We start from the raw sequence: 13,152 nt of genomic DNA, 5'->3' as shown, positions 1-13,152 counted from the left end.
TTATTCGGTGCGGCTCACGACTCGGGGAAAAATAGATTTGCTCCACGGTGGATCCGCGGGGCCACATTAATCCTGACGATCACGGTATCTGACAAAGTTGCGCGTTTCGCCGAATAAAAAAAAAATATATAGTTCCAAAAAGTCTAGTCAACGAGACTGTGTGCGACCCTCGGAAACGCATAGACCACCTGGAGTCCGATGGGTGACCCTCCGGGAGACTTCAACCTTGGTTGGACCCTCGGATGTTCGGTACTTGAGGGATCAGGGCTCGAGGAGGTCCTTCGAGGACCTAGAAAGGTTCATAGGCTCATAGGGTATTAAAATAGTTTTGGAATCTTCCAAGTCCTTTGAGTAGACTATTGATGAAGTTTTTTGGATGAATTCTGCAGTCCTCAGAATCCTTTGAATGATATGTTTGGGGATCCTAGAAACTCCTATAGATCATCTAAAATCCCCCGAAACCCTCTAAGGGCTTTAACAAGCCCTGTAAGAACCTCTAAGAAAGTTGACTTGAGAGGCCTGTAAACTCAGCGATGGATAAAAGTTAAGAGAATAATAATAGTCCTTGTATGATTATTCCTACTTCTTCTTTTACACGAGTAGTAAATCTGAATCTTGTTTAAAAGATAGTCGGAAATATGAAATAGTGTTTCCGTGGAGCTGACACCGCGCTAATTATTGTTTACGTTTTCGTATTTACGTATGCAATATGCTCGCAAGTCGTTTACGTTTAGTGGGATATCTGATCAACTGCCGGCGGTGACTAAATTACCTCTGTCTCAATAAATCCGTTGCAGCGTCTTTAACGAAATTAACGATTGCTCCCGAAGCGGAACGAAACATTTTATGCGAACAAAGGTTCGTACCACGTTCTCCCTGTCGCTTCCTCCATCAGCGGACGAGACGCTTCCAACATGAAGACATAAAGAATTCCCCGCGGAAGCGAGGGCGGTCCGACACGAGTGTTAGGCAAACAAATTTAATGCGCGTGTATAACGGGCACCAATTTAAATGATAATGCCCGCGGTGTGTATGCGTCCAAGATTAACTCGTAATAGGCCGGAATAAATGTCGACGGACCTGTTAGGCGTATCTAGCACTGCTACACGGGGGAACAGTAGGTGCTAACTACTCCTGTAGACAAGCCTGTTTTATATTGATGCATCGCGTATGTTCATACAACATCGGGAGAGAGAGAGAGAGAGAGAGAGAGAGAGAGAGAGAGAGAGAGACGTGGAACCGTCCGACGCCGAAGAAAATTGGGTCGCGCATCAACGCGATCGACAATCTCTCGACGGTCTTATTACCATAACGGCAATAAATTATTGGACCGGCGAGCCGTACCGACGCGACCTATAATTACCGGGGACCGGTTATTAAACATCGTCCACCGTTTGATTATCATAGAACGAACTGTCACGTCGGATCTCCTTCGCCGACAAATCATCGACCGAGAGTGGCGGCACGCGGGAATTCAATTTGAACGCCTTCACGCGTCGCTTAATAAACGCTTCGCATTATACTGGGCGTGTTAAGCGTTCCCAGAAGATTTCAAAGACACTAACTGCGTCTCGCAACAGGTACGACGATGTCAACACCGTTGCATCTGTCGAAGCTAACTTTTCCGGGACGCGAATTCATTTTTTGCTTGAAATTTGCTACAAATTTTGAAAGATTTTTCAAATCGTAAGTACCACTTCTGTTGCTTTGGATATAGCAACATAAACCACAGTAAATTCCACTTTTAGCAGCACAGGTAAAAACTCTCTAGTGCGATAACTCGTGAAATGCTTGCGAAGGAAAGAACGACACTAAGGAAAATTGTTTCAGTGGGTATAATATGTTATATAAAACCATTCTTAAAAATATCAATATTGTACATCGATCAAAACTTTGGTGTCTCATATTCCTACCCTCTCTTCTATTGTAAAAATGGTGTTGTACCTTGTGAAGGCAACAATTATTTAAACCTCCAATACTTACGGGGGTGAAATTCTGTATCGAACCACCCCACGTCAACTCGCCCCAATCTCCGGTCCAAGACAGAAGTTTTTCGAGCGTACAAAGTGCGTATTCATCGATGGCGTTTTGCGTAATGAAGAGAGTTTAATGAACATCGGAAAAACCATGGCAAAGACAACGATGGCTGCGCGCTGAGGTCGAAGAGTCCTCGAACTATGAGGTAAGTTTGCCTCTGGGGGTGTCTTGTCGGTGTTGTCGCGGATGGGATCATGCAAGCTGTGTGCCCCCGTCCCCCGTTACCCCCGTCGTTCTGCCGGTGAACCTCTTTGCATATACATTCTGTAAGATTACTTTGTGCGGTTTACACCCTCGGCTCACCCTCCCGGCGCTCGTCCTTCAGCTCGGCGCGCCTCAGCCGTCGACGACCTCGCTCCTTTCGCCAGGAGGCAAACTACCCTGCAAGTTTCACCGGGGGTCCCTAATGTATGCGGAACTATACGAGAGAAATTCCAAGTTCGGCATGGCCGTGTTAGGTGCCTTTACGATGAGTATCTCTAGACCCCCTATCTCCCTCTCTCTCCCTCTCTCTCTCTCTCTCTCTCTCTCTCTCTGCCGTCTCTTCTCTTCTCTTCAGCGCCATACGGAAAGGACGAACTACCGACAAGACTCGGCCGTGGAAGAGGCGAACACGCGTGATCCTAATTAGAACGCGTCCTAGAGGTGTCGAAGTAAAAGCGGGTTTCTTGTTAGGCGTATCGCGATACGCCCCACGGCGTTTTCCCGAGCATTATAAGCGATCTTCAGGACCAGCTTTGTCGGAAAAATCGGGAAGAGGTTCCTGATCTCGTTAGTAATATTCATGAAATTTGGAGCACACAGTGCTGGAGTCGTTAAACACATCAAATTGCCTTAGACTCTTAAGAGCAGAGGTAGCAGTGTACTACATACTCGAAGGGAAGATCAAAACTGGCCAAATCCATTAAATGATATCCAGAATGGAACATTTGAAACAGGAAATCTCCCGATTACTTTGATTTCTATCTCCCTCTTACTTTGATGATAAAAAAGATGAAACACTCTCCAACATGAAACTTGCTTGACTTTAAGGTATAATCTGATGTCGCTAATTTTATAAAAATTTTCGTAATCTTCTTATGAGATTGCAAAAAGTTTGATCATCAAGTCGTGTAGATTGTTGTAGCGTTAATAAGGCTGAGTTCGGAAGAACGGGTAGTTCCCACACAGTTTTCGGAACAGCGTGAAACCCGGTCCTTGAAATTTTTCGGTAGATATTGGTATGTGGGAGACTGCCTCCGTGGAAACGGGGAATGCACGCACGATTACGAAAATTTCTCACGAAGATACAGCTCTTAATAGTATTCTTTGCCACCCACATCTCCGGCGTATTTACATAAAAACGAGCGAGGTCCGTAGCGCCGAAGCGCGATGACTACGAATAACCACATTAACTTCCTGGCATCGTTTTAATATTTCCTTTCGTTAACTCGGGAGGGGGGCACCGAAACTGTCTTGCAATGATTATCGTGGGGCAAATCCTGCGAATTATCCTGACCTTGTCGGAACCCGAGCAATCCAGTCTTTCAATTATTCCTGTTCCTCCAATCCCATACCATAAAAAATTACTGTAAAAATTACTGTGGAGTGCAATGTTACATAGTTTATTGTATTTTTCTGAACTAAAAACGTTAGGATTAAAGACACACTAACAAACTAATCTAAAGTAGAGGTATGAGAAGAAAAATAGCTAGAAGGAAAATGCCAACTGTTTTCATGAAACCTAATCAGTAATATTTTTCTTTCTGAATATTATTTAGAAGGTAATTTTTTGCTATGAACTATTGAATTTGTAGACGAATTTTGTACAAAATATTGATGGCTTTAAAATATCACAAAACAATGATCTTGGAAGATATTTTCACTCTTCATCTCAAACGACTGAGCCCGCACGGAATAATTATTTTCTATGAAGTACGCGGATAAAATTTAATTAGGAAAATCGGGACACAGTGGTGGAAACGTTTCCCTCCGATTTTAATGTGAGACAAAAGGCGAGTGCGTCTGGTCGTCGACTGTTTGTCAAAGCGTGGGTACTTCTCGGATCACGATTCCCAAGTCGCCCCCCTAATTGTCATCGTCACGGTGACGTGATCGCCGATCGACACGTAGCCGCGGCGTGCATTCAATGACCCATAACGAGCGGTTCGACGAAAGCACGCCGGAAAAATTACGTGAAACGTGTTGACGCTGGCGAACGACGCGGCACGCGACACCGTGTTAGACGAACGGGTCATTTCGGATGCGAGGGGCGGATTCCCGTGGCCACGGTGCATGATAATTACCGGTAAAGAAACCTAAGGGCCCCACCCACCGGCTCCCTCGAGATTACAGGATGTCCGGAGGCGAGAGGATCTCCTCGGGCCCGTGGAACCCTATCCGCGGCTAATCAAAATTAACCACCGATCCCGTCGAATTCGGAGTTGAAAGAGGAACCGCCACAAATAGACGCCGACACGGGAATAATAAATAATTACCAAAGAACCACGCGCCACCCAACGTGACGAAAGATGCCTCGCATTTCCGGCGACTTTTATATTTACCGCGCGTTTAGTATTTTTGGGGACTATCCCTGACACTGATGGAAAGATTGCTTAACCCTTGGACAACCGCGTGGGAGTCCCGAAGGGTAGACAAATTTTGAAAGCGCATGGTTTAGGGGAATTTATTGCAGACGTGCTAGGTTTGATTTACTGAAAGCATCCGTGAAGAATGAACAATTTTTTTAATGTTTTATTTCAGATGCCTGACCTTTTCTGCAAGTGTACACTGTTGACGATGTCTGGGAAATTCACGGTTTTATTTATCAGTTTTGTCAATATTTAACGTATTTTTTAAGGTACTTCTCGGCCTCGTAGCCTAAAAGCCCTTATAATCTAGAAGATCCCATAGTCTCCTGTCTCTACAGAAATGTAAAGAGACATTAGAGGCACATTCCGCAGAGTGATATTCTGTAGAGAGACATTAGAGGGCCATTCTGTAGGGTGAGATTCTACAGTAACGCAGAAAGAGTAGTCTCTGTTGCTCCTTATAACGGTCTTCCTAAGATGTTCGTGTAATTATGTTTGCCAGAAATGAAGTTTCATTAAATGATGTTTTTCCAGTAACTTCTACCTCCTTTTATATCTCGTTTCGATGCCAGACTGAATGACAGAAAGAATATATAAGCTCGCGAAGAAAAAAATCGAGAGAAACTCCAATAAACAGGAATACACATTAAAATTATATTACTCCTTACAGAACAGCGTGAGCGCCTGCCCGGTAGAAAGTCCCACAAGCCGATGATTTACGCAAGCTCACGGAAGTGTTAATTACTTTCGTATCACGCGTCACATTAAAACTGTCAACCTCGACAGAATTACGATGAAAGAATTGCCAAAAAATTGCCCAATAAAAATGTCTCATCTCGAATCCATAAATCATCGTACCCGAGGATGATAAGCTCTCGTATATCATCAATTTTCGCAGATGTAGTCCGCAGTTGAGGTAATTAAAATTAAGCGAAAAATAAAGGAACGCGGCGTTCCCATTATGGAGGCTCAGAATTTGTTCGGCAGCGAGCAGCTTGAAAGAGGGTTCCGAGGGAAGCGAAGGGCGCTCCTTCCTTCCGATTCCCGCGTAGGGTTACACGTGGCGGGTCCTTTTAATGGTTCGGCACGATAAACATATCGAAATTATGATGGAGGATCGGCGGCGTAAAGGACGAGCGGTGCCGGTGCAGGCTTTTGCGGCGAAAAGGATCCCGTGTCTCCCTATCGTTCTCTCTCTCTCTCTCCCGATCTTTCTCTCCACCCGCTGCCTCCTCCACTTTTAATTTTCAGGCGCGGCTAATTATGATTTACGGCAACATCGGCGCAACATCCTGATCGGTACGCGAGATACCGCCCGCAGGATATTCAAATGCGATGAATATTGCTCGCCGCGATAAACGGCGCACGAACAACGACAACGGACGACGGCTAAGAGGAGAGAACGAGAAACAAGGGGGTGGGGCGGGGGTGAGACAGAGAGGAAGGGAGAAGGAGGAGAGACGCGCGTGTAAAGGATACGAGAAAAGGATTCTTAGTAGTCTATTCGGTATGCAAGATGAGCAGTCAGACCTGTACACACCGAGTCGAGGCCCTTCCACCCTAAAGGATGTATATCCTCGTGGATTATTCGATATATCGAGCCGCTGTCCGCGGAGCGGTTCACTCGAATCCTCGCCGACTTCCTTTTCCTTTTCCCTTCTCCTTTCTCGTTCTCTTTCGTCCTTTTTCGCGTTCTGTTCGCGGATAACGCACGTTTTGTCCTGGCTGACGCGTTCCGCAGACGGTGGTTACCATTCGAAACCGTTTAAAAAAGCGGCTGCCGTTATTAGCCGGGATCCTTATCGCGCGTGGAATATAAGATACTTATTTATAGATAGGGAGCTCCTTTACGCGTGTTCTCACATGAATTACATCCGCGTGAAGATCGACGCCAGATAGCATAAGCTTTCCGCAAGACCCGGGTAATTTGTCGATATTTGTCAGTACGGTGGACGCGATGTTAAGCGACGGGATCCTTCGCGATGACGTGTTAGGATGCCGGCAAATAAATGGCTAATTTATATTCTTTGTTTGTTCCTGATGTTCGCGATACTGAGCACTTGCATCGCTTCGTTTGATGTTTGCGGGAATTTGATCGATTACGATTGCTTGATCGATCGAGACATAATTACTACATTAATGCCATTGGATAAAATTGATTCACCCATTTAAAGGTTCCATCGCGTATCAAAAAAGATAGACATCTCCTTGAACTCTTGTAAACGCTTTTACATGTCTGTGTTTATGTGTTTTATATGTTTATGCATTTATTGCAAGCATAAGGAGATCGAATGCAAAACAGTAAAAACGTTTCAAGAATTTAAAGATACTATCATTCTGATTAAAATTATTAAGACAAGAAACGAGTGTCTATCTAGTTTCTGTATTCTCCAATTAATGCTGACAAGCTTTATTTTGCATAAAAATCTACAGACTATGTATGAGTATATAATACTGTCCTCTTTATCTCGGTATTTATTTCTTTTCATGACCAGTATGCAGTGAAGACAAATTACGTGCATTTAGAGAACCCGAGACTTTTTTCTGCTAAAGGTACAATCTGGTGACTCGATAAAAAATCTGTAAACCGCAATTACAGCTGATCGTTGTACGTAAATTACAAACTGTATCGTGTCAAGCAAAAGAACGCTGATCGGCCGTTTATTTCTCAGCAGTCGAGCCGAGCTCGATGTTAAATGAGTCGCGTAAAGACACGAACGAGGTGGTTTATTAGGTAGAGTTAATAGGGACCGATGTATGATTGTTGCGATTACCACGCGTCTCTTTCTGTTATTGTTCCCAAGAATTTTTTCGCCGGGGCAACGGGACAGCCGCGACTTTCCCTTTTCGATCGTTTTGCAATCATCCGACTCCGTTATTTCGAGCGAACGACCGATTACCGATCGCGATTAGCCGGTTACAGCCGGCGCGCCTCGCCGCGGAATGTATCGCGAAAGAATGGCAACACAATTTGTTAGTCAATGAATCTGAATAGGTTACCGGGCGTAATCCCGCGGACGACCGGGCCAGAAAACAATTATCCTGACTGCCGTGCGACGACGACGTGAGAAAACGGCCCACCGGTGATAGCCTGCGCGCGTTATGGCAGAAGCGGAACAAAGAATGGTCCCCTGCGTGGCCAACCGTACTTTCAATAATTAATAAAAAATTGGTCACCGACTCTTTGGAGACTGCTAACCCTTAAATAAACTTTCCAAATGGACTACTTGAACGCAACAACTCAATTAACACGTGACTGTTGAATAATTAACACAGACCAGTTTTATTTTGCATAAAAATCCACAGTCCATTCATCACAATAATTACATCTTTAACCCCGCTAGAAATGTTAATAAAATTTACTCTGCTCCAATTTACCAAGATAAAGTATAAAATAATTAAACCTGTGTACTATGTAAATATGATTGATCTGGTAATGAACACAGGCAGGATTAATTGTCCACTTAAGGGTTAAATCGTGCATTTTCAGAATAAAAATTGATACAGTTGGCCACCCAAGGGTGAAGAGAGAAGAGTTATTGGTTACCTTGTCTGATCGCTTTTTAGTAGGTGTGATAGTGCCATTAGGTCTGCCAGGAAGATCGGTCTCGCTAGCCATCCGGTTGAAGCGTTGCATCCGCTCGCGGAAGCTTAATTGCTCGGCCGAGCTAGGATTCCCGGTAACAGCCTCATCTTCCTGCACGTTTAACATCTCGCATTGCCGAATCTCGGAGAATAAAGTAACACACAAGACTATGGCCAACTACTATAGCGTCAGGGGGAACCGACAAGAGGAGGAGGATAGCCTAACGAGGAGGATTTTTAAGGTGCTCAGGAGCTATAAGTACGGGTGCTGAGGTGCCTACGGTTTGCTACCATGCATATAAACGTGGTTACCTACTTGTGACTAGTCTACGTGATGCGTGAACATGCTGACGAAGGGAAGTGCAAATTGGACACTTATATCTTGATGAAACTGAATGCAACGTTCAGTTCTTATACTGGATTCTTCCATTTTTATTAATTTTAATTTTTAAGTAATAAGATACTTAAGATTTTTATAACGTGATCGGGGATACTTAAGATTTTTGCATGTGATCTAGAGGGTACAATGTACAGAATGATTCAGAATGTAGTTCACAGTAAGGCGCTTCAGAATGTGTATCTATCATCACATCGTCAGGCGAGATTGTATCTGATTTAATAAATTCTACGTTACTTTTGAAACAGCCTCTACATTTCTTTCCTATATTCATTAGCATCTTAACTACCAAGAAGTCTTCTAATGACTGTACTGTAAAACGATCTAATAGTTAATTTTGAAATTAATTCTTCAATAGCATTAGCAATTCCAATCGTGAACCAACGATCCATCCTCGGTAACGTAATCTAATCAGTTCTGTTGGAATGATTATCGAAAAGGAGATTTTTGAACTCGGTTCTGATATAGTACAATCGTGGAAAGTCCTTTTAGTAGAAAGTAGATTAAGGGTTGCAAACCCAGCTTGCACCAGAAAAACTATACTTGCAAAAGACGCGTTACGTGACAGTAGCCAATGACTTCTTTTGAATCACCCTGTACAAGGCCCATTAAGTAGCCAATTATCCGCGAGGGACAGGTGTGTCTCAAGTCCGTCAGGATCTTATTAAAACGTCTCACCAGAAGGAGGACAACTGATCCCTGGTAAGTGCGACTAAGTGACAACTGTTTTTGTAAGAAAAGAAAAAGAAAAAAAAACCAGAAGAAGTTTGCGCAACAACTGCATCATTAAACGCGGTGCGCAACGTTCTTAGCGGGACAATAGCACACACAGGGTGAGGCACATCGGTTTTCGCATACTACGTCCGCCATTACAGCCGCTTAAGTGACGTTTACTGTAACCATGATCACCTTTCTACATAACCGAACCCTGTACACGCAACAATATCGCCCAATAATGCCCAAATTATCTGGTCGCGAGTGAACTGCGCGATAAAGCATGTACATGTTTCTCCACTCTATCATTTGCACACTTTATTTACGTGTACGACCACAACCGAGGATTTACAGACAAAACACCGGGTACACAACGTGCATACGTAACAACAAATGAACAAAAAAAAAAAAAAAGAAAAAAATACGAACGAAAGGAACGTGAAATTTTATCGAAAGCCGAGCTCCATTATCAGCAAATACGCCGATCAATTTATCGTTCGCAAACGCGCGACAGCACTCGTTTAATCAGTGCGATCTACACGGCATTCAGTTCTCCGAAACATTTAGATTCGTTATCGTCGAGCACGTAAATTTAAAAGTACGGTTTAGCCCACTTTTTCGGCCCATTTAGGAATCCGAGCACGAAAACATGTTTTTAGATATAAAACTATGTATGTATAATGAACGCCGGCAATTATTCACAAACAGGTACTCCCACCGATTTCGATTACCTTGAAATATGTGATCATTCTGAATTGATCATTCTCGTTATTCTTTTCCTGCACACGTAACAATCAGATTCCAAGAGATACAATACAAATAGGCAATAGTCTATTCGGGTGAAGGTCATCACAAAATGATACTGCGTTTCAAGTGTTCTGACCTTACCTTTTCAATGATCTACAAAAAAATAGGTCATTCGATTTAAAAAAAAAATACTGTCGCAAAATCTCACATTAACAAAAGGTCTGAGTTAAGTATGAATAATACTTAGAGAAGGTTTAATTTTACAATTAAAAATCATGTAGTATAAAATAGAAGTACGGTGGGGAAGATCTTTGACCTTCCCCTGCACACTCAGTGTACCTGCCACAAACCTAATCTAAATCAATAAAAATGTATCAAGAAGTTTATAAATATCGTGTATGGTATCAAAACTATTTTTCCAAATATTTCTGTTTAACTATAACGATGTCAAACAGCCTACTGACCTTGATAACATATTTCAAAGTCACTGAAATCACTGAGGAAGGCCTCTTATTATTAATAGTAATAGCGACATTCCAAATTAAAATTTCCCGGCGCGCGGGAGCCAACCGAAACAAAATTTCACGTGTAAAACGATCTACATGCAGGAACAACTCACCTTGATCACCGCCTCGGATCCTCCCTTATTTTTATCGACATTCTCCTTGTTCTCGATCTTGATCTTATCCTGACTTTTACGACGAGGCGGCACCGGTGGCGACGACGTTGAAAATCCCGTCTCGACACCGTGAACGCCATTTTTCCGCGTGTCGATCGCGGCTCCCTCCTGCGCGAAATTTGAATTTAATTCTTCGGGAATCATGTCTACGTTTGCTGCCGATGGACTGAGGGGCGCTGGAGGCGGCGGTCTGTACGGCGGCGGTGCTCGAAGTGGAGAAACCGGAGTGACAATGTCAGGTGTCGTCAAAGGAGTTCCAACCTCATCAGGAGTAGAAAATTCCAGAATAGTTTGCCGGTACTTCTTCTTCAGGACCAAATATTTCTCCCCCTGTGTGGAAGAGTTCTTCTTAATCTGCTCTTCAATGGACGCGCAGAACGACGCGACCGGTTTTACCAATTACACTCCCCGTAAGTCCATTCACTTGGCAACGATATTATATTATTCAAATAACATTGTGAATGAACATTAAGAATATTGATATAAGTATTGTCATAACTTTTTGTGAAGATAAAATATCGATTATTAAAGTAGTATTTACACAGTCGTAATTACTGTGCATTTTTGCACAAAATACAATCTGTGTTGTAACCAAAATCTTTTTCTGATGTAAGTCTCAAGGACTAAAGCTATGCAAAAGCAATCACTAATTTTAATATGCAACATTCAAGTGCAATCTATCTATTAATAGGAGTTGTCTGAATTTTTTCAAATTAAAATCCTCAACAAAGTTTGTAGGTTACGTTAGCGAGGCTAATTTGTCCATTCTCAATTTAAAAATTGGTTTAAAAATTCATCATTGTAAGTGAATCATCCTAGAAACCATGAAATATCTATCAGTAGTTAGAGTGTTAAGACAAATACAAAAGTATCTACCGTACCATGAAGTAGGCTACAGATCGTAGTCATTAAACTCTCCTAGCGTTCTGATTGGTGCACGATCGCGCTCGACCAATCGATATTCACAATTCAAACCGACTAGTTCCGAACAGCAGTGAATAACCATTGAGAGTCACTTGAACGTACAAAACTCGAGGAAAGTAAAACGAATCGGAAAGGGACATAATCATGTTTTTAGATAACGCGGTTTGCTATCACGAGGTAAAACCGGCAACGTCGCGTCGCGTGCAACAAGTCGCTCCTGTCAAGGAAGGGACCTGCGAGGATGACGCACCTCTTCGTTCTTTATGGTGGCCAGGGTGTTCACGTACTCCTTGAACCGATTTCGTGCCTCGACTGTAACGTGAAATTCGTGCATTGTTCACTGATCATCGTTCCGCGACTCGCCGGGTGTGACAACGTTATTGGATCCGGTGCTGTGTTTACACACGGCGCACGGGTGCAACATCGAGGTCACACCTCGCCGAGACGAGACAGTTAGCCGATCGAATTCCACGCTCGGATTTCGACGTACCTCGGGTTTCCGGGTCCGTTAGGAATCTCTTGAAATGCTTCACCACGTCGTGATTCCTCGCGGTGCCACCGTTTTCCAATAAATATTTCCGAATCTCCTCGAGAGACAGCTCGCTGGGCGTCGCCATCTTGTCACTACTGACTGCTACGCTGGCGCCGCTAACGGCTGATCTCGGACGCCGTCGATAAAAACGACCTCTGTCCTACTTTGCACGCACACGCGTGCGTAACGGTCTCGCTACGCTTTTGCAGCATGTTCTACTTACGGATTTATAAATCATAAGGACGTAACGCAGTGCTGCACACTTGTACCACGTTTTTACAGATATTTTTCCTGTCAGTCTTACAAAGAATCTTGATACACAGACGTTAACTGCGACGGCTAGTTTTGTTAGTACTCTGCAGAACTGTGTGCACCTGTAACATATAATACTTTCAAAAAATTATCGATTTTATGTCGAATGTACACATATACAGGAATCACCTAAGACTTTTACCTAAAATATTTCCGTTATTTTCAGTGATACGAGAAAATGTTTCAGAAAGAAAATGTTTGATTCAGAATGGCAATTATTGTGGTCGAAGAGATTTTTTTCCAAGGATTATATTTACTGAATTTTCGTATGACATCGTCGTTTTTTTTTAAATGAGATGACGTGTTTTGAGTAGTATACAAATTGGATTGAATCTAATGTATCGTTTCCATGGAATATTTCATAGAGTGTAACACAGTTAAGCAACACTGTACACGCATTAATTTGTCTTCCGTGCGGTAGATAACGTGTTAATTCTAGGACTCGGGAGTTTTTTCTTATGAAAGACGTAAATAATATACGTAAATGATGTACCAAAGGTATATGTAAATCATAGCAGAATTACAACCTGTCGAGCGCAACACCGTTCCGACATTTATTCCTCTCGAATCTGATCTAAAACAAGAAAAGCGAGTAAACGTGATAAAAACTGGTGGTTACTCAAGAGTGCAGAATTAAGTCACGCCCATTAATGCG

The 13,152-nt window shown here is 43.0% G+C and overlaps 1 protein-coding gene across 2 annotated transcripts in view; it reads right to left on the bottom strand.

Moving 5' to 3' along the window:
• Sowah (ankyrin repeat domain family member sosondowah) overlaps positions 1-12,289 on the bottom strand; it is a 108,608-nt gene extending 96,319 nt beyond the window's left edge. Inside the window, exons 1-4 of one of the 2 annotated variants that reach the window (XM_076793865.1) lie at positions 12,144-12,289; positions 11,904-11,965; positions 10,670-11,059; positions 8,155-8,304 (exon numbers count right to left, since the gene is read on the bottom strand). In XM_076793865.1, coding sequence (XP_076649980.1) covers positions 8,155-8,304; positions 10,670-11,059; positions 11,904-11,965; positions 12,144-12,270 — 729 coding nt within the window. In that variant the 5' untranslated portion in view covers positions 12,271-12,289. The remainder of the gene's footprint in view (positions 1-8,154; positions 8,305-10,669; positions 11,060-11,903; positions 11,966-12,143) is intronic. The other variant, XM_076793866.1, reaches the window with a different exon arrangement.
• Positions 12,290-13,152: the final 863 nt, after the last annotated feature.

The sequence above is a fragment of the Halictus rubicundus genome, chromosome 9, assembly GCF_050948215.1.
Source record: "Halictus rubicundus isolate RS-2024b chromosome 9, iyHalRubi1_principal, whole genome shotgun sequence".
In the NCBI taxonomy this organism is placed as follows: Eukaryota; Metazoa; Arthropoda; class Insecta; order Hymenoptera; family Halictidae; genus Halictus; species Halictus rubicundus.
Note: the sequence above shows the minus strand (reverse complement) of the source record. Positions and strands in the feature narration are given on the sequence as shown.